The sequence below is a fragment of the Gossypium hirsutum genome, chromosome A04, assembly GCF_007990345.1.
Source record: "Gossypium hirsutum isolate 1008001.06 chromosome A04, Gossypium_hirsutum_v2.1, whole genome shotgun sequence".
NCBI classification, from domain to species: domain Eukaryota; kingdom Viridiplantae; phylum Streptophyta; class Magnoliopsida; order Malvales; family Malvaceae; genus Gossypium; species Gossypium hirsutum.
Genome location: NC_053427.1, coordinates 3,908,811 through 3,933,004, shown reverse-complemented (window position 1 = coordinate 3,933,004; position 24,194 = coordinate 3,908,811). Strand labels below are relative to the sequence as shown.

At 31.2% G+C, this 24,194-nt stretch overlaps 1 protein-coding gene across 1 annotated transcript; it reads right to left on the bottom strand.

Annotated features, from left to right (window-relative positions):
- Positions 1-14,013: 14,013 nt before the first annotated feature.
- Positions 14,014-16,858, bottom strand: LOC107919150 ((+)-delta-cadinene synthase isozyme XC14). The gene is made up of 7 exons (XM_041110775.1): positions 16,682-16,858; positions 16,315-16,579; positions 15,841-16,213; positions 15,280-15,498; positions 15,028-15,166; positions 14,614-14,862; positions 14,014-14,307 (listed from the first exon to the last, which is right to left on the bottom strand). Exons 1-7 carry the CDS (start codon positions 16,805-16,807, stop codon positions 14,014-14,016), a joined length of 1,665 nt encoding a protein of 554 aa, XP_040966709.1. The 5' UTR covers positions 16,808-16,858.
- Positions 16,859-24,194: the final 7,336 nt, after the last annotated feature.

Here is a 24,194-nt window from a genome sequence, read left to right as displayed (position 1 = left end):
CGCGTGGGATCGTGGACCGGCGCATGGGCGTACAAAGGCCAGAGCCCGGAGCTCCCTTCCTCTCTCTCTTTCAAAGAGAATTTTTTTAGTTTTTTTTAAATCGGGGTTCAAATGAACCTTAAGTTGAAAAGGTAGCTTATATAGCTTGAACGAAATGGCGTCGTTTTGCGACCCCAGGATCCGCGCGTTGACCCGATTACTCGGGGAGGATCCGCGCATTTTTTAAAATTGGGTTAATTTCCCAATCGGTCCTTCTACCCCTTTTGTGTTTACAATTAAACTTTATTTTATTTATGATTTGGCCCTATTATTTTATTTTAGTTTTAATTTGGTCCTGACAGTTGTTAAATTATATTCTGAGAAACGTGGCCGTTTTGGGAATAGGGCAATTTGCCCAGTGAGTCCCTCTAATTTTATGCACGTTTTAAATAGGGCCTTAATCCAGTTTTGTTTCTTTAAAATTTGCCCATTAATTTTGCTAAACTCCAAATTTAGTCCTATATTTATTTTATTATTCTATATATATTTTATTATTTGTTTTATTTTAATTTTATTTCCATAAAATTATTTTATAAGTGTTATTTTTTATATGTATTATAATTGTTTATTATATATTAATTCTCTCATAATTATTATTTTTATATATATATATTATTATATTTTTACATATATTATATATTTATTTATACATATTATTTTTACATATAAATTTTCATTATTATATGCTATATTTATTATATTATTTCCCATATATTTTATTATATAATATTTATTATGTTTTACTTGTATATTGCTTATTATTTTATATATATATGTTATGTATATTACATATTACCAATTATATCATTTATGTTTATATTATATATATTATTTAAAATTTGTAAATTATTATTATTAAATCATATTTTTAACTCATATTATATACACATTTCATTATTAATTATTTACTTATTTATTATATATATCATTTCATTTTAAATTTATATTATGAATTCTCTTACATACTTTCAAGCCAATATATTACCATATAATTATTATTCTTTTATAAATATTCTTGTTATTATATATTATATATTATATATTATATATTATATATTAAATACTATTTTAAAATGGTTATGAAATATCTTATTTTTAATTACATGCATATTTTGTTAGCAATCAATCATTTTATTTTTTATTAGTTCTTTTGTAGATTTTTATATTGTATGTAACATGTATGTGTTAAATGTTATTTTTATTATTATATGTTATATTTTGTAGACATGTACATTGATATTATACTTTTATTTGCATGTCATATATTATTTAATTATTGCTTTCTTATATATCATGCATTATTTAATTATTACCTTGTATATTTGTATATTTTGTTTATTCATTCTCAATATATGCTATATATATCTTTGTATGCATATTGTCAATATTTGCCATGTATATATAATTTTTATGCATCTAATGCGATCTTCATATTATTGCTATCATTTTGTTAAAATGCATGTATTATTTATTTACTTCAATAACATGTTACTATGTATGATTTATAGTACAATACAATTCCCCACGCATCTTTTTAAAAAAAATAAGGCCCAGAAGCTTTCAAAAAAAATACAAAGACAATGCTTGGTGTTTGGAAATTTTGAGAAAGTAGTGCCCTAACTTATTGGGTTGCAACTTTTCTCGTTAAGTTCGAATAATTAAGTACCCTTCTTAAGTTTTTAAATGTTTGCAAAACGTGAGCTACTGTCTTGGAATTGCAAAATAATATGTCCTAACTTATTGGATGTAGCGTTTTGTTGTTTCGAGATAGGGATTTCTAAAAAGCCAATTTAGTGTCAATACTTTGATACGAATGAACTTTAATTTACAAAAAAATCAAACTATACTAATTTAAAGAGGATTACATCTTAAAACTTTTTGAATTGCCAACATTAAAGACACTTGATAATCAATTAGGTACCAATTTTGGATGTTACGAGGGTGCTAATCCTTCCTCGTACGTAACCGACTCCCGAACCCGTTCTTTTATTTCGTGGACCAAAACTAATGATTTTAAAACAAAATGTTTTAAAGGTGATCCAATCACACCTAAAAAGATTGGTGGCGACTCCCGTTTTCATTTTTTAAAATCGATTCCCATTTTCAAAAACTCAATTTAAAAATGGTTTCGACAATCAGTTTCTTTTAAGTTGATGACAACTTAAATTTAGGTCAATTTAAATTTAAGTTATTAACATTTATAATCAAATCGAGTTAGGTCAAGTTTAAATTTTATAATAAAAATAAAAAAAAAAACTCATTTTAAGAACAACTACTCCCCTACTTTTTCTCACATTCTTTATCAATAAAAAATATTTTTTATTCATTTATCAATAATTGTATTCATAAAAAGAAATCCTCAACTACTCACATTACTATTTTATTAAAAAATATATATAATTATTTATTGCAAAAAAAAGTATTTTTAGGAACTTAAAATTTTTAAAATAATAAAAATGAAAATCTCATTTTAAAAACAACTACTCCCAGACTTTTTCTCATATTCTTTTATCAATATTTTTATCAATAATTATTATTTCTAAAAATTTATTAATTAATATTTTAATATTTTTTATTCATAGTAACCAATAATGGCAATGAGATAAGACGAGTAAAATTTTCTTTTTACTTATTTTAATCACAACTCTATACTCTACAGCTATATTGTGACCCCAACCCGAAAAAAAGTTTATACTTTTAATAGTTTATATTTTTTTGTAAATTTTAAAAGATGAAATGAAAATTTTATCATTTTAGAAGGATAAAATTATAATTTTATCATTTATTAATTTAAAATTATATAAAATTCAAAGGATTAAAAATTTAATTTCATATTTTGAGAAGATGAGCACCTGCCAGCCCCCTCCCACCTAAAAATATGTTAAGTTGTCATATTTTTACATTTAACTTCACCATCATTTACAATTTTACATATTCACTTCAAAATGGTTATTTTAACCATTTTTTGACAATTCTTTTTTAGATACAATGATTAATTTAGTCCTCTAACTTTGAGAAAATATTATTTTTGCCCTTTAATTCTTTCGATCTTTTTTAACCCTTCAAATAATAGTGTTTTTCATTTCCCTGAAAATGAATTGGAAAAAGTTAATCAATCGTTAAATTTATGATGTCACGTCAAATATGATTAATAGTAGAACTTGCTGCATCGCACACATAAAAAAAATTATTAATCTTACGTGGAAAGCTACTTTTGAAAAAGAAGTGCATGACATAACTAAACCCTAATATGATAACCCAATAAAATTAAACCCAAAAAATTTTCCCCTACTAGTTAAGGGTTAATAGAAAATCATAAAAAAATAAAAAATCTGTTTCAACTTGAATTTAAATCTTCCTTCCATATCACATATCCCTTTCATTATTGAATCCCGCCAGTTGATAAGTTTTTGAAGCCATCGATTCGGTTTCTCCTAAATTTGAAAAAGAAGTGCATGATATTTATGGTTGTTGATTATTATTTTTTGTAGATGGGTGATGATGATTACTGGTTCAATGTGTATGCGGCGGTGGAAACTTTGTGAGGGATCCAAAGCTTAGGTATGACGGAGGAGAAAGGTTGGGATAAGAGAGGATCCAGGTGTTTCGAGTTATGTAACATAGAGAAAGAGGGGCTATTTTATAGTAATGTTCAAGTTATATATTCTCGTATCCCTCCGAGTATGGCTTTAGATCAAAATCTTAGGGTCATTTGGGATGACCAAAGTACAATCACATTTATTAATTGTTGGCATAAGTATAAAGAGATGGATATATATGTGGAGCAGAGGATAGACAATGCTATAGTAGCTGATGAAGTGCCATAGCTATTGGGTGGACCCAATGTTGATCAATCTAATAATGCGGGTTCTGGTTCAGTTGAATGTGAGAATGTTAGTTTAGGTGGTGAGGGATTAGGGGATGTTCTTTTTGAGGGCCTTGGTGAGGGTGGTGCGCAAGGCTTGGAGGGTGGTGGGCACTGGGCAGGGATTTGATGAGGGTTCAGTAAGCCTTAGTGAGGGTGTTGGGAAAGGCCTTAATGATGGTTCTAGGGAGGGCCTTGGTGAAGGTTCAGTTGGCGTGGGTAAGGGTGCTGGGGTGGTTGGTGCGTGTGGTGAGGGGCTTGCTGATGGTGATGTTGAGAGTCGTGATAAGGGTGAAAATCAAATTATGATGATGAATCATTAGATGACAAGGAGGATGTTTATCTTCTAAATATTAGATACTTTTCCGACTGTGAGAATTTTGAGGAGCTACAAGATGCTAGGGAAATGCTAAAAAATGTACGGATAGAGTTCCAACTGTGAATAGAAAATCCCGAAATTTAATTTAAATTCGTTTGCTTAGAAAATATTAATTTTGAGCAAACCATTTTCTGGTTAATGCTATTTGTTAAACGCTATTTATTTATTTATAAAAAAAACACTTAACGATTTACTTAATTTATAGCAGAAAATTTTTAGAGTTTTAATTTTGTAAATTAAAATCTATTTGTTAACTTGTGTGATTTTTTAATTTCCTGTTTGAAAATATTAATTACCGATGATTTAAACCAAAAAAGGCCCTAAAAAAACAAATTGTAATGTCAAAAGTCCAAAATAGAAAGTTACAAAAATCACCATGTTTTAATTAACTGATAAAATGATCTGAGCTCCCACACGCCATCCGATCCTAAGCCAGAAGACCACCTGAAACGTTTTAAATAAACAGGTGAGGTAGGAGTCCAGTGTGTAACTATACCCACAAGCAGAATTTTTATTTGACAAGCACATATGTAAATGTCATCACAAAATTTTACTTATAATGTACAAATATCATATCAGAATGTTGTATTACTAGAAACATATATCAGATCATAAAGTCATATTTCTAGACATATTTCGGATCAGAGTATTATATTTTCATAAACATATATTAGACCAGAATGTCATGTTCTCAGAAGCATATATATCGTAAAAGAATGTCATATCAGACCAGAACAAATGCAGACATAGATTATACCCCCATCTGCTACACATCAACTCCGTCCAACCAATCACACTAGTTACGATTACAAAAGTCCATCCATCCAATCACACCGGATCATAGTGGTATGTCACTCATATAAGTGCAGTTGAGCTGCCAAACAAAAATATTGCGGTAATCCGCCATAATCAAATATATGTGGTCAAGTCACTACAATTGCAATCAAGTTGCCATAACTGATATTGCGGTTATCACCAAAAGATACAGTAATACTGCCAGAATCACACTTCCTCCAACACATATCATTTCTCACCCCAATGCTTATGCAAATACATACAGACATCATATGCACATATGTCATACATGCTTTTCACATCAAAACATACTAACAAAACTATCATATCATATACAAATTTCACATTTTAAACATACTTCCAATTGTAATGCATACCTTACCCTATCACGTACATTCACAAAATATCAAATTTCATATTTTAGAATCATATTTAAGTCAAACAGACCCCACAGAAGGTCTAATTATAAATTTCAGAGTCAAACGAACCTAAGTGAACTTTTCAAAAAATGATCCCACACGCTCATGTGGCCCACAGGGTCTAAATGGCTTAGCCCGTGTGGTCCACACGGCCTGGGACACAGTCTAACACACGCAAATTGGATTAAAAATATTTAGGTGCTAAGTTTAAAAAAATATTAAACTTAGATACCAAATAATATATTAAACCTATATTTATTTACGTAAAGCCCAAAACCTTTTGGAGTGATAATTAACTTTTTCAGAAGTCATCAAATAAGAATCTATTTTCTTAAACTTACACAAATTAATACTTTTTTTTTTCTCAATCAATTGAATACAATAGAAGGCATTGGGATCACCCAACCCAACCAGTTCGACAACAAGAAAAACAACAAAAACAACAAAAATGAAACAATGTCAAAACATAAAAGAGCGTAGAGAAAATCCCCCAACAATGATCCCAAAAAACTCTACACAAAGAAAAACAATGGGAAACCTGCTAAAAACGAAACAACCGCCGCGCCAAGTAAACCTTGACAAGTGATTTCAGATCGAACCTCAGCTACAACCAAAAACAACCTCCCAATATCACGAACAGTTCCCAGAACAACCTTGATCAAATCCGACAACAAACAGCCAATCTGAAACATTTATTGAATTGCATTTCATAGTTATAAAAACCTACTCCTTCCAAATCAACACCAAAACCATCACTACAACCTCATAACTAGCCAAAATGACTTTCCTTCCATGACCTCCCCTGCACAAAAGCCAGAAAATACAACCAAAAAGCAACCAGTAAATAAGACCACCCCCCAATCGACCCACAACCAAAACCCCATTACATGATATAGATACAATCAAAACAACCCCAGCAACATTTAAAACAAACCCAATCCAACCCAAACAAAACCCGAATCCTCCACCATCCACACCATAATTCACTATTCAAACATCTCCAATTACACCAACTCATACCTCGTAAGCAAAAGCTATACACAATGAACATAAAACAACCATGAGCAGTAAAACAAACCAAAATAATAGACAAAAATCCTGCTCCTATTCAGACAACAACACCCCGAAAAATTCCAGCAACCAAAACAGCATCATAACAACCACCTAACTACTAAGACTCCCACTCACATCACAAAAAACCCAATTTTCTTGTAGCCATACATATACATCCATTACCGATTGTAGCCACCCAAAAAATCCTGAATAAACCAATCATCAAATAAACAATGACCACACCAAAAATTTCCAATACATAATGGACAATTCAATCCCAGTACCCATCACAGAAAATCTGTGCCATTCCATAAGCTAATAAAGTGTCCTTTGCCTCTTCCAATAATTTCCCTCACACCATCACCATTTCTAAAAAGATAGCCTTCTTTAAGCACCAAATTACTCCACAAAACCCAAATATCTCCAGAACCATCTTCCCTTATCAACACCAAAAATTGCACAAGAACTTCAATCACTCGCTTATTAACCACTGAGACCTGATCTCCTCTCTCATTCTAAAATCGAAACAAAGTTACTGAATCTCTGCTCTCATTATTTCTTCAATTACATCTTCTTCATCTCCATGAACACTAAATCCCAGTTTCTTTCTGAGTGCCCAAGTGTTATTAGCTTCTCTAAGAATCACCCTCATTATGTTACTTATATCCGAATTCGATAAGGATAGATTAACAATCTTCTCATCTCTCTTACGATACTCCCTTCCTTTTTCCTTCAGCTTGGCTCTGTCCCTTTTCTTCCTCTCTTTAGACGTTAAAAGACTACTTTGGATTTCATTCATAGACCGAATCTTCTTATTCAATCCTTTCTTTTTTTTCCTGTGAATAATCATTTGGTTCAATTCTTCTTCTAAATCCAAATTTGATTCCAGCATTTCATCTCTATTTTTTTCATTCTCTTGACTTCCATTGTTACCGTCCTCTAGACCAATTACAACTTTTGGAATACAAATTCCAACACTCCTACAATCCACACGTGATCCATTTTTAATGCCCCCAACATTTGAAACTTCAATAGCATCCTCTACAACAGCCAATCTCATGTCTTTTACGTCCTTCAAGGCCCTTTCCATAACAATATCCGATTCAACTGCCCCACCTACATTAATTTCTTTGGACACATGCACTGACTCAACCTCTTCATTTTCCACCTCCATCATTTTCTGACATTCATTACTCTTCTTCCCATTTTCAAGGTTAACTTCCATTAATGCTCCTGACTTGACGCTTTCAATTCCCCCCGATGGGATTTCTGACCTTGAGCTCGCCACCGAACCAGCTTCTAAGATGCAAACTTCTTCTTTTTTCTTCTAGCTAGCCTTACATGAAAAGCTATCTTATTTTAGCTCCGACAGTCCCCTTTCCCTAACTCTGATCGAAAAAATATCATCGCCAACTTCCAAGCTAACAACTTCATCAATCATGTTCGTTTGAGAAATAGAAATTAGCAGCTCAATTTTTTCGAAATTGTGTACTTTAGTTACAGTTTTGCCTATTGACACTAGCTTCCCCCATAATCTAGCCACTCTTTTACAGGTTTCATAGTTTCAACAGTGCAAAAGCACTCCAGAAACTTCAATCCACGACACCCTCTCTTTTAACTTCAACTTCTCCGACCATGGCACAATGTTAATGAAAAAATCTTTCAAATATGACCACTCAGTTTGCTTTAACAGCTCCATTAGTTCTTCATCCGGAATATCAACCAAGAAATGTCTACCTTGAATCCTTCTTACTGATATTTCCCCAAGACCAATTTTCGCTAAACGATCATTTATACTTTATGAATCACATATCGAAATCGATTCGCACACCAAGCATTTCTGTAAATTCCATAACAATTCTTCTTCAACATGACCTTGAACTTTTCTGATCTCAGATTTCATATCTCCTCTTGCTTTATTATCACTCATTTCTTCACATTTTACTTCTCGATCAATTTCAGCAATCTGTTCCATGTTCTTTTGATCCAAAACAATCCTCCAAGACTTTCTTTTACTATTATAACTAGCCATTTTCACCCCGATTCTCTTCTCTAATAAAAAGAAACCATTTAACCTCTTTATCGCCCTTAGTGCATCCCTTTCATTAGAGAATCTCCCAAACCCAAACCTTTTACCATTTCTGCACCTTTTTGATGGAATAAACACATCAACAACATCACCATGGTATCCAAATAAAGCCCACAATCCTTTCCAATGCATAGAGTTCGAAATGTTGTAAACGAAAACTGTTTCCACTATTCTTCTCTCTCCCGACTGCTCCATGGCTAATGCTTTTCTAATTTGACTACGCAACTTAATACTAATGTTAATAATGCCAAGAAAAATAAATCATTTATGCTTTATTTTAATTCCATGGTTATTCAACATAATAGTATTATAATATTGATTCCATTCGTCAATATGTAGAATGGTTTACTTTAAAATATTTAATACAAATGTAAGTATAATTTCAAAAGTTTAAGCCCGGCTTTGAAATAGTTGAATATATTTTTTTGATGAAACCTATGGTTGTTTGTCCCAATAATACTTCTTCTTAGCTCCCGGTATAAAAAGAACTAATGGCTTTATTTAATAGCATAAGAAACTTACACACCGTGTGACACACACAGTCTAGCACACGGCTGTGTGGCGTTAATAGGCTAGTTTTCAGCTTTCTGTTGTTCGTATTTTTCGAATTTTTTGTTACACATCTGATCCGATTTTGATGTGAATGCAACCATGAGACGTCTGCTACCTAAAAACGTCATCTAAATGACCAATTGCAATTATGATTCGCACAACTTAATCAAAGAACTCCACTATCTGGTCATCATCCAAATAGATTTTTCTTCCAAATTTAAACTAAAAACATAATTCTCACTTTGCACACATGAGAGCTCAAACACAGGATCAAAAGGTAAGCTAAAGCCTTACCATTGAACCACTAGGCTCACCATTTTTATCAATTGAACGAAAATAATATATAAACTAGATGTTCAAGGATAAGGGTTAAGGGAAAATAGCAAAAATACAAGGAAAATTATTTAAACCCAGAACCTTTCACACACAAATACAACACTTAACCATTGAACCAAATTAATTCACTTAACAAAATTTTCACAATCTTGACTAAAAATCAGGACATGACCACCAAATTTCTTCTAACCTAATTTTTGGGATGTGACAACTCTCCTCTCCTTAAAAGAATTTCGTTCTCGAAATTCTTGCTGTCACACGATAACTTAACCACCAAATTTAAAATTTTCTCACTCATACTGATCACCACGCTATCGCTGTGCAATTCTGATTCCAATGCAAACTTGACTATATTTCACTCCCAATCCAGACAATATTTCTAACAAACTCCTTACTTAATTACTCGGATTGTCTCTAGAAACTTCTTACGGAAGTAGCACTAACGATTTCACAGTCTCAAAGTCACAGAAACTCCAATGACAATCAAACACTTAAGTACTACCAAACGCTTAATCAATCCAAGGTACATTTGACATGAATTGCAAATGTATCTGTATTGCAGCCAGATGCATCTCGATCCTCTTAACACCTAATTGCACAAAACAGTCTCTAATTCCCACTCTAAGCCAAAGCTTGCAATTGACTAAAAGAATGTCGTGAACAATCCCTAACATGGTGCTCAACAGACTTACATCTAAAACATGCTCTTGTTTTCTGCTAACATTTGCCCAAACGACGCCTATCACAAAAACACAAATCAAAATGTAACACATGCTCACAAATGCCTCAACCCATTGAGGCCTAACTATTATGTCTCGTTTCCTGTATCAAAAATTCAAGTCAATAGGACCAAAACTCCTCTTATTTCGTACTTAGTCCTTTCCTTTTTCCTTACTCTCTAAGTGATTAATCTCTTCCACTAACTTGGTCTCATTCGACAAAGTTGCTCAATCACAAACCCTAAACTCCCATATACAGATTGAGTCTCAATGGCCCTTTGTAAATCTCTTGGCAAATCTTGGGACACAACATGGTCCCCAATTTCCTGATTACCGCCCTAAAAAATGAGCATTCCATATTATATAACATAAATTATAATATATTTTATTTGATTACAAATTTTTTATCACCTACATAATATTATTTGTATTGAATTGTTTCATTACAAAATATATTATCTTTTTTCAAAATTTATTACATGTACACAAATTTGAAATTGACTAGTAATCCTTTGGATTGGCTATAAAATTGAGGTTTTAATTGGCAATTAATCAATTACAAAATTAATTTAATAAAGAATTAAAAATTTATCTCAATAGACTTCAAGTGGTAATGATTAGTGCTGTCGAAACCATTTTTTTAAAAAATGGGGATCGACTTTTAAAATAAAGTGTGGAGTCGCCACCAATCTTTTTGTTTAGGTGTGATTGGATCACCTAATAAAACATTTTATTAAATCAATTTTGGTCTAGTAAATTCATCAACTCATCAATTCATCTTTTATATATTATGCATTCACTAATTCATTACTATTTTAAAATTGTCTCACCACATTGACTTCTAATTTTCATTTTGTTTTGTATATGTTTTGTTGATTGTTCTATATTGTGCCGTATTTATTGTTGTTGTATATTATTTATTCATAGTTTTATTGGTCACATTAATTGTCCTCTATCCATGCTTAAAAATTTGGTCACATTTTACTTAGAATAGTTGTATTTAATTGTTGGATTTATTAATTGTGGTTTATTGCACTTTATGTGTGCATTTCATCTCATGTTTATTAATCCTTTTTTCATATCAATGTTTCTTTGTAATCCATTAAGTGTTCTATCGTATTTTAAAACAAATAAATGTGCTTTGAGCTAATTTCCGGTTTTCTTTATTCAAAGATTCTAAAATAAGGCAATATTCAATATTTGCAAATTCGAAAAATCGTGCCCTATCGTGCTGGGTGTGATTTTTCGTCAGACTAAATATTTGGATATCCTTTTATAATTTTTAGCTTACAAGCTTTTGAAAGTCAAAAATCAATCGTATTTTTGAAGGTATAAAGGATCGTATCCAATCGTACTGGATATGATACTGCATACCTTTAAAACGAGAGAATTTTGACATCCAACTTGAACCACTTAAGCGTTTTAATAAGAATCATGTTTCAAAATTTCTTTAAAATCTAAGGATAGCACTTAACCAATCTGGTACCAGTTTCTGGGCGTATTGAGGGTGTTAACCCTTCCTTATACGTAACCGGCTCTCAAGCCCATTTATTTTTACGTGGACCAAAGTTGATTTAAATGGTATGAAATGTTTTAGTAGGTGACCAATTCACACCTAAACAAAAGGGTTGGTGGCGACTCCACATTTTGGTTTTAAAACGTAGATCCCCATTGTTTGTTTTCAAAAATAAAAATGGTTTCGACACTCTGCAATCAACATATTGAATTTATCGATATTGTTTTAAGAGAGAGCTTTAGCACATGTAATCAATAACTGCTTTAGATTCCCTGGTGGAATACTCTGCAAAGATAAATCCTCTATTCCAGTCAGACGTTTCTCTACATAAGTAGCTTTAGTTGACTGCCTACGGTTAGAAACAAAGGTTGTCCGAGGTTGACGCATGGAAGATCCTTGGCAGTCCTTACTCGATGCCCTATATCGCTGGTCATTTGTCTGCGATGTATTGGTTACTTCATTGGCCCCATCAGGTGCCATGATTGTTGTCCCTAGCTCTTGCGAAGTATATACTATTTCGTGACTAGAATTTGCATCTTCTATATAAGAAGTTCCATCAGAATGGATTAGAAGCTTTCACACCTGCAGTCCACTGAAGGACTCGATTGATGGAAATAGGTACTGGATTCAAGAGAAGAGTTACAAGCATTGATGTTCAAGGATAAGGGTTTAGGGAAAAATAGCAAAAATACAAGGAAAATTATTTAAACCCAGAACCTTTCACACACAAACACAACACTTAACCACTGAACCAAATTAGTTCACTTAACAAAATTTTCACAATCTTAACTAAAAATCAGGACGTGACCACCAAATTTCTTCTAACCTAATTTTTGGGAAGTGACAACTCTCCTCTCCTTAAAAGAATTTCGTTCTTGAAATTCCCGCTGTCACACCGTATACTTAACCACCAAATTTAAAATTTTCTCATTCACACTAATCACCACACTATCGCTGCGCAATTCTGATTCCAATGCAAACTTGACTATATTTCACTCCCAATCCAGACAATATTTCTAACAAACTCCTTACTCAATTACTCGGATTGTCTCTAGAAACTTCTTACAGAAATAGCACTAACGATTTCGTAATCTCAAAGTCATAGAAACTCCAATGACAATCAAACACTTAAGTACTACCAAACGCTTAATCAATCCAAGGTACATTTGACATGAATTGCAAATGTATTTGTATTGCAGCCAGATGCATCTTGATCCTCTTGACACCTAACTGCACAAACCAGTCTTTGATTCCCACTCTGAGCCGAAGCTTGCGATCGACTAAAAGAATGTCATGAACAATCCCTAACATGGTACTCAACAGATTTACATCTAAAACATGCTCTCAGTTTTTGCTAACATTTGCCCTACAACGCTTCTCACAAAAACACAAATTGAAACCTAACACATGCTCACAAATGCCTCAACCCGCTGAGGCCTAACTATTATGTCTCGTTTCCTAGATCAAAAATTCAAGTCAGTAAGACCAAAACTCCTCTTATTTCATTCTTAGTCCTTTCCCTTTTCCTCACTCTCTAAGTGATTAATCTCTTCCGCTAACTCAATCTCATTCGACAAAGTTACTCAATCTCAAACCCTCAACCCACATATACAGATTGAGTCTCAAAGACCCTTTGTAAATCTCTTGGCAATTCTTCGGACACAACATCGTCCCCAATTTCCTGATTACCGCCCTAAAAAAAGAGCGTCTCCACATTGTATAACATAAATTATAATATATTTTATTTGATTACATATTTTTTTATCACCTACATAATACTATTTGTATTGAATTGTTTCATTACAAAATATATTATCTTTTTACAAAATTTATTACATGTACACAAATTTGAAATTGACTAGTAATCCTTTGGGATTGGCTATAAATTTGAGGTTTTAATTGGCAATTAATCAATTACAAAATTAATTTAATAAAGAATTCAAAATCTATCTCAATAGACTTCAAGTGGTAATGATTAGTGGGTTTTTTTATCTTAATTCTAGTATTTATAACTCATCCTATTTTTATATTACATATTCTTTTATACCCAAAAAAATATATAAAACACAACTAAAATATAAAATAGCAAAATTTTCACAACGAAAAGCTTGAAAAGAACTTTATTGAATTATTAAGGCAATAAGTAGAAAGACGATCGATTTGTACTTTATTTGAAACTAACACATTATTAGTTAAAACTTAATATCTATCCCTTAAACAACAAGCTTGGAGAGGAAATTTTAATATAATTTCAAAGTGTGACTGGCTCAATCAGCACTGCAGTGATTGCATCCTTAATCGCTTTTCCAGTATATGTATAAGCATCTCCTTCCTTGTAAACCACATCCATTACCTTTGCAAGGTTTAGGCTACGATTTAAAACTTCTGTTGGCATTTCTGTTGGTTTCAAAAGCTCTTGATTTATATCTTTCCAAGCATTCTCAACATGCTTGTTGAATACATCGTATGCCTCTTGTGCTGTTACGCCATATTCTTCCATGTAATAGTCGATTACTGACCAATCGTCTTCTTTCCTATGCTTGAACTGCAGCCGTAATAAAATCAAAATTATTCTATCATTATATACCCTAAATTTTATCAGTATATTAAACTTTATTTGTTTAGTGATGATAAATACCTTTGTTGACAATACTTCCTCACTAGTAACCCTAAAATGAAACTAGTTTTTTCTTATTCTTCTATTAAGGCTAAACATTTGATATATAAATATTAAACTTTGTTTGTTTCAAATCCATGATAAAAACGATTGTTAGATTTCATTACAAAGACACTTAACTAATAAGATAATAAGAGTTCAGTTTCTTGTGATTGCATAGATATATTATTATACCTTGTGTTCAGCAACATCGTCCATAAACCTACAAATAATTGTGGAAGCTCGAATGATCTTAGGGTCACTGGCTGCCCATTTAAAGGTCTCTGGTGTTACAATATCTCCCATGCCGATAAAAGATGTAATAGTAACCATGGCATAACCACAAGATGACAATGCATTAGTCTTAAATTCCTCGAATGATGCTTTGTAGTTTTGAAGAGTCCATTTAGCCTCCACAAGGTAGGATTGAGCAAGTCGTATCATCTGAGGCAACAAAATCTCAATAATTATCACTAATATCAAATCAATTTCTATAACAATATTTAAATAACTATATATTGTTATTCAAGTTAATTGTTTTTTCAAATCTAGAATTTAGCTAATATCTTATTACTTTTGTACCAAATAAATGTTCGTCGGTATACATACTGCATTTTTTGCATATTCAACACGATATTGTCTCTTGTGCTCAGCCACCAGTTGCTCCATTTCTTCATAAACATCTAATAGTGCTTTATAGCTTAGTTTCATGTATTCTGGAAGTTGGTCTATGCATTTGATTTCCCACCTAAATCCAACTTCATCGTTATATTTCGATCATTCATCATATTATATATTTTAATGTTAATCTCTGATTAAAGAAACCTAACCTATAACAAAAAAATAATAGTAAAGATATACCTCTCAATAGCACTTGTATAGGGAATGAGCTCATCATATGTTGCATATGAGTCATATGTATCATCTATAATAGATGACATTGCAATCACTTTTGTCAACATCTTTCTGCCAAGTGAATATTGGGGTTCAAAGTAAGCTCCCAAGGCCCAAAAATAGCATTCAACCACTCTATCTCTTGCATATGACAACTTTCTTTGAAAGTCTAAATCATTCCACCACCTAAAAAATCATATAAAAAAATTATTAGCACAATGGATCCTCAAAAGGTTTAATTAGTTTCATATTCATGTTGTCGATGAGTAAACTATTAGATTCTTGATTCAAATTGGCAACCTCAAATTTTAAAATATATATAACTAAAATGAAAAAGGTGAAAAAGATGAACCCAAGGTTCATGTCGTCACTTTTAACTAGTACTTTTTAATACGTTTAAGATTCAAATATTAGCATTTGCAACTCGTCTCCTATACTGAGGATGATGCCTCCTATAAATTCAACCCCTCCAAAAAAATTAAAAAAGATGAAAAAGAAAAAATGGGTGAAAAAGATTCCAAAACATACCTACAAATCTCACTTAGCTCTTTCCTATGCAAAAGTTGTAACATGTTGAAACCGATCTTAGCAAACTCCAACAAAGCCTTATTATGGGACTCAATATCTTGGTATACTGAAAGATAGTGCCTTGCCTCAACCCTTGGCAAGCCTCTTCGAATTGATTGTTTCAAAGCATGAGAAACCTGTTCGGACAAAGGATAGTCCAAAGATGCTACTACAAGGCTTAAATGGTTGGTGGTGAAAGAAATTGTTTCATCCAATATATCTTCCCCATGAACCCTCAAATAGGAAGCTTCGTAAAGTTCCAACAACCCTCGAACATCGCTTGTCACAGATGACTTGAAATTCCCTTGCTCGTCTTTAAACTTGTTGAATACCTCTGAGATGAAATTACCCAAAACGAAATATCGTTATCAAACATTCCATTCTATTATATACTCGAGAAACTTAAAAACACTATGTTGTTGTTCCAATAATTACCGCACGAAACATTGAATCCATGCTCTCGGAGTAGTCGGAATCGAAGAGATGTAGTGTAGAGGTCATTCTCGGCATCATTGTCGTTATGGTAGATGTTCTCTAGTTCATCTTCGATCTCTTTCGTGAAATGGCAACTTACACCTAGTCTTTGGACTGAATCAATGAAGGCTAACTTTTGGGTTGAATTAGCCATTGGTGCCACAATCATCTTCCTCACTTCTTCTTTCAATTGTTGGTGACATTTTTCAGTTTCAGCATCAATATTCTGCTCAAAATAATGAAACTTTTATTCATTTTGAATCACTAAATAATTAAACAAATAATATGTTAAGATTTTAAATATCAATATGGTCATATGTATGCATACCTTGTCGGGACAGTTGTGGAAGAAATCTCCCCAAATGCTAGGCGGAAAATCGGCTTTGGGACGCATTTCATCCTTATTGGAAGAAAGGGGTGATGAAGAAGGAATTTCAGAAACTTGTGAAGCCATTTCGATTGATCAAAATCAAATATTGAAAAGCTTAGTTTGCTGCCTTTTTTTATTTGCTCTTGAAATTTGGCACAGAATTTGTGAGGATAAGAGTGCAATTGTTGCATGTATTTATAGGTTGGAACAAGGACTAAGCAACGTAACTTGTTTGAATTTGTGAGGATAAGAGTGCAACAAATTCTTTGAATTTGGCACAGAAGTTATGCTTAGTCCTTGTTGCATGTATTTAATTAAATGGATAATAGTGCAAACGTTGTGGATTAGGGACCAGTTTGGCAATGCTTTTGAAAAGTGTTTTTGAAAAATGCTGTGGAAAAGTGCTTTTGAGGAGTGCTTTTAAAAAGTTTGGTTTAAAATTCGAATGTTTAGTATTATTGTCAAAAAGTGCTTTTGAAAAATAAAATGTCTATTTTAGACATGTTATTATCAAGTAACAAATATGCATTTAAATAAAATTTAAATTAGTTAATATTATTATATTTTAGTAAGAATATAAAAAATTATTATAATTTGTTGTTAATATTTTAATATATGAAATATAAATTTTAAATATTTTTAAGTAATAAATATTAATTACTTATAAAATTTAATTAGAATATATAAACTACATTTTAAATATTTAAATATAACCATTAAATATTTGTAATTAGTATTTTAAAAAATATTTTTTACTTTTAATTAATGATTTTAACACATTTGTAATTAAGCACCAAGAAAAAAAAAGGGAAAATACTATGTTATTAGAGGGGTGAAAAGTAATTAAGTACTAAAAGTGCTTTTCGGAGAATAAAAGCTAAAAATTTTAACTTCTCCTTTTCAGAAGTGCTTTTGAAAAGCACTTTTAAAAAGCCAAAAATTTCAATCAAAAGCAGCTTATTCTGCACAACTTTTCTTCCAAAAGTGCTTTTGGAGCCAGAAGAGCTTTTTTTAATACAGAAGAACAGGCCCTAAATCAGTTCATGATGAAGTAATGCTGCAGGAGAATTTTTGGTGGATTACTTCACGCAGGTGTCGGGTTGATTCCTTTAAATCCAAACTTGCTGCTTCTTTTTGGAGGCCCCCTCCACATGGTTGGTTAAAGTTCAATCTGTATGGGATTGTGAAAGAAGAAAAAGCAGGGTGCGGAGGTGTTTTGAAAGATATGGAGGGTGTCGCAAGAGCACTATTTTCTCGCACTGTAGCAGCAAATGTTGCTGAGGTGGCTGAGATTGGCGCGGTGAAGGTTGCTCTAGAATTTTTTTTTAGCTATGAATTGGAAGACTAATGACTCTTTATTTATTGAAATAGGTTCTTAATATCTTTTCAATTTTTAAAAAGATTAAATTAAAATTAATTGTATCATTTTGAGGAGATCAAAAATGTATTTTTATCATTTATTAATTTCAAACTATATATATTAAAGGGCTAAAAATTTAATTTCATATTTAATTTCAAACATATATTAAATGTTAAAAAATATCAATGTAATTGTTCAAAATTACATCAAAAGAAAGAGAAAAGTCAAATATTCAGTCATTTCAAAAAACAAAAGCATTATTTTTGTATTTGATTTTTAGTTTCGTTAAATTTAGATTGAGTGTCAAACTGCCCTTGCTTAAATGTTAGAAAATATCAATCTAATGTTAGAAAATATATAAAAATTTTAACGTTTGTTAATTTTGTTAATTTGGATTGAACCCAAGGCGTAATGAGACAACCGAATGATGAAATCTTGCCACATAAGAAACTTTCTCTTTTCCCAACTCTATTTATTTTTATATTCCTCATTTAAATTTCTGCAATTTATTTAATTTCGTAATCTCAGTTCACTTCAAATTCTATTTTTATTTTTTCCATATTCTTAATTTTATTTTTTATTTTTCAGGAACGCAGGTTTTCTTGGTCAAGAAATTGTCCAGGATTTCAAGAAACGAGCATTCGTACAATCCGGTCCCAGAGGATTCGACCCTACTTCGCCTTTACTATTACTTTTACTATTATTTTTACTATTTTACAGGGAATAGGATATTTTTTGTGCTCTCAATGACACATCATAAATTATTTGTGATATACGTTTATCATCCAAATTTGTCAAAAATTAATTTATTTGATTAAAAATAAATTTAATTTGATTATTTAGTGACAATCAAAAAGAGTTACAGAAGAAAAACTTTTGGACATTAGTAAAGGCATGCAATAAACCCATAATCCAATGCCACATATGATTTGAATCCACGTTTTTCATATATATATATTGACATAAGAATTGAACGTCAATAATGGTAAAAAATCGTAAAAAGAAGAAAGAAGAATAGAACGCATAGGTTTTACGTGGAAACCTTTTCAAGAAAAACCACGTTGAAACTCTTTCGAGAAAAATCACGGGGAGAGGAAAAGAAAATTCACTAATGTCGAATTCGAATGATGATCCAAGAGGATTTTCAACCACATCTATTTATAGGTTAAAAAAGCCTAATTCTAATTAATGTAAAATATATTATGCTAATAAATGCTAAATATATTATACTACTAAATCTTTTAGAAAGAAAATATATTTTGTTTGATTTGACTTGCAAGTAAGTGTCACTGGCTTAGATTTTTCCCACACAATCCGTGCGGCCTTAGGCATCGCTCCAAAAACACCTAAGTCAGCCTAACTCGCAACAATTGATGATTCAACAGAACCCCTCTAAGGCATCCACGAAGAACAGCGAAAGAACAAAAAGAGAAAGAACTCAAAAGATGAACAAGCCATAGAAAAGAAGGAACACTTAGAGAGAAAGTTTGAGTGAATGCTCTCAAATTTCTATTAATCACTGAATGAATTACAATGAGGGGGAGAGGCCTCTATTTATAGTTTAGCCTCTCCAAAATCAACAGTACCGATCAAAGTACATCAATGGCTAAGATTAAAAGCTATCTACAAATCAAATCCCTAATATTATAGAATCGTATCTTCTAAAGATTACATTTAATATCTAGGATTACATATCTTTGAAGACCACATTCCATATTTTCCAAGCTTTGTAGATAGGCTTTCAATCTCTCCAAGCAAAGGGCCAATCTGATTGGGCCAAATGACCTCCTTTGAACACGATGGATCGCACAAGTGCGTCATGGTTGCAGGCTCCCATGCACAACCCATGACATTCTCCCCCACCTATTCTAACGACGCCCTCATCACGTCCTTCTCATGGAACTGGTCTATCTTTCCTTGGAACTGCCATACTCGCTTCACTGTAAGGAAGTCTCTTCCATCGAACTAAGTATTCATGCTGCAGCTGATGATACTTTCATTTGATCACACGATCTACCTCGATGCTTTTGACTTCACGATCGTAAGAGACGTTTACCCCTATTGGTGCTCGTTCGGACTTGCCTCGATTTAGATCCTCTTGATCCCTATAGAATGGCTTAAGGATTCTTACGTGAAACACTGGGTGAACTTTAAGCTTTGCTAGCAACTCAACCGTGTAGGCCACCTTGCCTACTCTCTTCATAACTCGAAACAACCCCTCATACCTTCACACAATCCCCTTGTGCAAAGTCGTATGTTGCAAAATCAAGTGTAGTTTAGCAAGGACTGAATCACCCACTGGAAATTCCACATCCCTTCTATTCTAATCGATCCACTTCTTGTTGTGCTTACTTGCCTTTTTTAAGTAAGCTCTACCCAAGTCATTCTTCTCTTGCCAATCCTCCGCAAATCTATAAGCTACTGGATTCGGTCTAGTATAACGGGTCACAACATCGTTGGGTGTAAGTGGATGTTGGCCCGTCACTATCTCGAAAGGACTTTGATTCGTGGCCCCACTTCGCTGCAAGTGGTATGAAAATTGGGCGCCATATCAATAAAAAAAGTTACTTTGATAAAAAAAGTTCCGATAAAAAAAGCTACTCAAAATTTACTTTTTATTTTTAAAAATCTATTTTGCTATATATTATATTGAGATGTTTTTTATTACAATTCAACATTTCAAGGGGGGAAAAGAGCACATTGATCATATTTTGAGGCGTACATAAAAAAGTACTTGACTTGAAAATTGATATATGAGACCATACGATGTGTACGGTTGATAAGAAAATAGTGACCAAAAAGAGAAAATAGTTATCCACGTGCATGGCTGTATTTCGGTTGGAATAGAGTGTTGAAAAGAATGGGAAAGTTATAATGTGGATACTTGTATTATAAACTAAATAGCAAATTAATTCCTTAATTATAAAAGTGAGCAATTTAGTCCCTTTGCATTTAATTTAACCTTAAACGTAGAGGTGAAGTTAGAAACTTTTTCTGGAGGCTCGGAATTTAGTTGTATATGTTTATGAGAGCTAAAATACAATATCACTATTTTAATAACTTATATCTTTACAATTTTTAAAAAGATTAAATTAAATTTGTATAATTTTGAGGGGGTCAAAAATGTATTTTTATCATTTATTAATTTCAAATTTTATATATATTAAACGGCTAAAAATTTAATTTCATATTTAATTTAAAATATATATATTAAATGTAAGAAAATATCAATGTAATGTTTCAAAATGACATGAAAGGAAAGAGAAGTCAAATATTCAGTCATTTCAAAAAACAAAAGCATTACTTTAGTATTTGATTTTTAGTTTCTTTTAGTCATTAAATTTGGATTGATTGTCAAACCCCCTTGCTTAAATGTTAAAAAATATCAATGTAATTGTTCAAAATTACATCAAAAGAAAGAGAAAAGTCAAATATTCAGTCATTTCAAAAAACAAAAGCATTATTTTTGTATTTGATTTTTAGTTTCGTTAAATTTGGATTGAGTGTCAAACTGCCCTTGCTCAAATGTTAGAAAATATCAATGTAATGTTAGAAAATATATGAAAATATTAATATTTGTTAACTTTGTTGATGTGGCATCTATGTGGTAGTTTATGTGTATGCGCATTAGTAATTAATAATTTTTTTAAAAATAAAAATATTTTTTCTATTTTTTAAAAAAAATTTTCCATCCATTTTGAAGTAATTTGATAAACAATGCAAGTTCAAAGACTAAAAGAGACAAAAAATTAAATGAAAAAAACTAAAATAATATCTTTTTTATAAAATTAAAGAATCAAATAAATCATTATTACAATATTATTTAAAGAATGATTAAAAATTATTTAATTAATACCTATAACATGTACAAAACATTTATTATCTTTAACGCAGAGGGGAAGTTAGAAATTTTTTTTGAGGGGCCAGAATTAAGTTGTATATTTTTATGAGAGTTAAAATATAATTGCACTATTTTAATAGCTTATATCTTTACAATTTTTAAAGGATTAAATTAAAATTTTATCACTTGAAGAATCAAAATATAATTTTATCATTTATTAATTTAAAATTATATAAATTTAAAACAGTACGACTACCAAAATATGTATTTTTTCACATCACTTTAAAATATGTTAAATCATCACATTTTTACATTTAACTTCACCATCATTTATAATTTTATATATTTATTTCGAAATTTAATGTAAATAACTAAATTGCTAATTTTAATAAAAGAAAAATTAATTTACCCCTAAAAAGGAATCATTCAGCTTAATGAATTGCCTTAATGTTATAAACAAAAGAGATACTTGAATAGACTTTTGTTCATAGGTTGGATCGAGTCACACTATAGCCCAAAATTTTTTATAAGGCAATATTTGTCTTCCTCTTTAATGGAATTCTCAAATCCAACCTGACATGAGCTCACATATATCCCCTCAAGCCATGTGTTAAAGATACTAAAGTGGTATGTAGAGCTGGGTGGGCATTTTATACCCCACGTGGTGTGTTGGATGGTTAGAGCCTGTACGTAGAGGATGGGGTAGAATTATGCATATCTGTATATGTACGGCTCTGTTATGATTCTGATTCTGTAATAGATTTATATTTGTATATGTTCAGCCATTCAACTAAATTTGAATTTGTGTTTTCGTATGCATTACACACTGAGTTATAAAAACTCACCCTCTGTTTGTTTGTTACTTTCAGGTAACCCTCAGACTTAGCGGGTCAGTGCGACAGGAGTTCGGATATGCCACGATTTCGTAAAACATTAACTACATGAATTTGCTTATTTGAAATTCTGGTTTTGAGAGTTTTGTAATTTTGAGACTCTCTGAACATTTGAATTTTAATTTGTGATATCTTGCATGATGTTAGATAAAACAATTTACGAAAACAATCCTTTTATGAAATCAATCGTTTTCGAGAAAACAAACTCGAATTTTCAAAATATAATGACTTAAGAACTTCCGTCACAAATTATTTGATTTATTTGAAAATGTGGATCCTTGTATTATAAACTAAAGAGAAACTTACTTCTTTAATTATAAAATTAAGCAATTTATTCCCTTCGCATTTAATTTAACTTTGAAGGCTAAACAATATTTTAATTTCTTTTCAATAAAAAAAAAATTAGTTTCTTTGTCGTTTCAAGCGACAAGAGAGAAAGGGATTTCAGGCCTGCGTTCTTTTAGTTTCTTTGTTGTTTCATGCTTTGCTATTTATTTTTATTGTTTTATCATTTGCTTTATTTAGTTCTTAAAAGTATTGTTTAGGTGGCTAGCTGTTGGTTTACAGCTGTTAGTTTTCTTTTTTCTAGGCTTGTAACTGAATAATTATTTTCTCCCATCAATACAGTATCAGCTGATCAGTATTAAAAAAAATGAAATAAAAAATATAATTACTTATTTGACCCCTTAATTTTATAAAAAAATCATTTTAGTTCTCTATTTAATTTTTTTTTTGCTTCTTTTTAACCCTTGAATTTGCATTGATTGTCAAATCACCTCAAAATAAATGAAAAAATTAACATCTGTTAACTTTATTGACATGATATCCATATAATAGTCTATTATTTTATAATTAAATCGAGTTAATTGAGTTTCAGTTTAAATTGATTGGCTCAAATCTTATCGTGACACCATTATTTTTAATCTTATTTTATAATACTCAATCTCATTATTACAAGAATTAATCTTATAACTACTTAATAACACGTCACTAAAAAAATCAAATAAAATAAATGAAATAAAAATTTCATTGTATTCATAAAAATTTCTCAACTACTCATATTACTAAACACTAAATGATTAACAAAGAGAAAATTTCAAATCATAGTTAGATATACATTGGCGACATGAATAGGATATACCTTGGAAGAAAAACACTATAAGACATCGGAAACATTAATTGAAATATACATAAAACAAATTTAAATTTCACTTAATTCGAGTTTTAAATAAGCTTAGGTTTTAGGTTATTTTTAGATTTCAAGTAAGATCATTTAGAATCGATTTCTTTTAAGTTGATCATAATTTAAATTTGGATCAATTTGAGTTTAAGTTGTTAACATTTTATAATTAGGCCAAGTTTAGATTTAAATTCATT

Coding starts and splice junctions, on each gene's coding strand:
- LOC107919150 (XM_041110775.1), bottom strand. CDS start 16,807: ATGGCTTCACAAGTTTCTGAAATTCCTTCTTCATCACCCCTTTCTTCC. Junction 16,580..16,681: donor TCCACAACTGTCCCGACAAG/GTATGCATACAT, acceptor TATTTTGAGCAG/AATATTGATGCTGAAACTGA. Junction 14,863..15,027: donor TTGAATATGCAAAAAATGCA/GTATGTATACCG, acceptor TTGTTGCCTCAG/ATGATACGACTTGCTCAATC.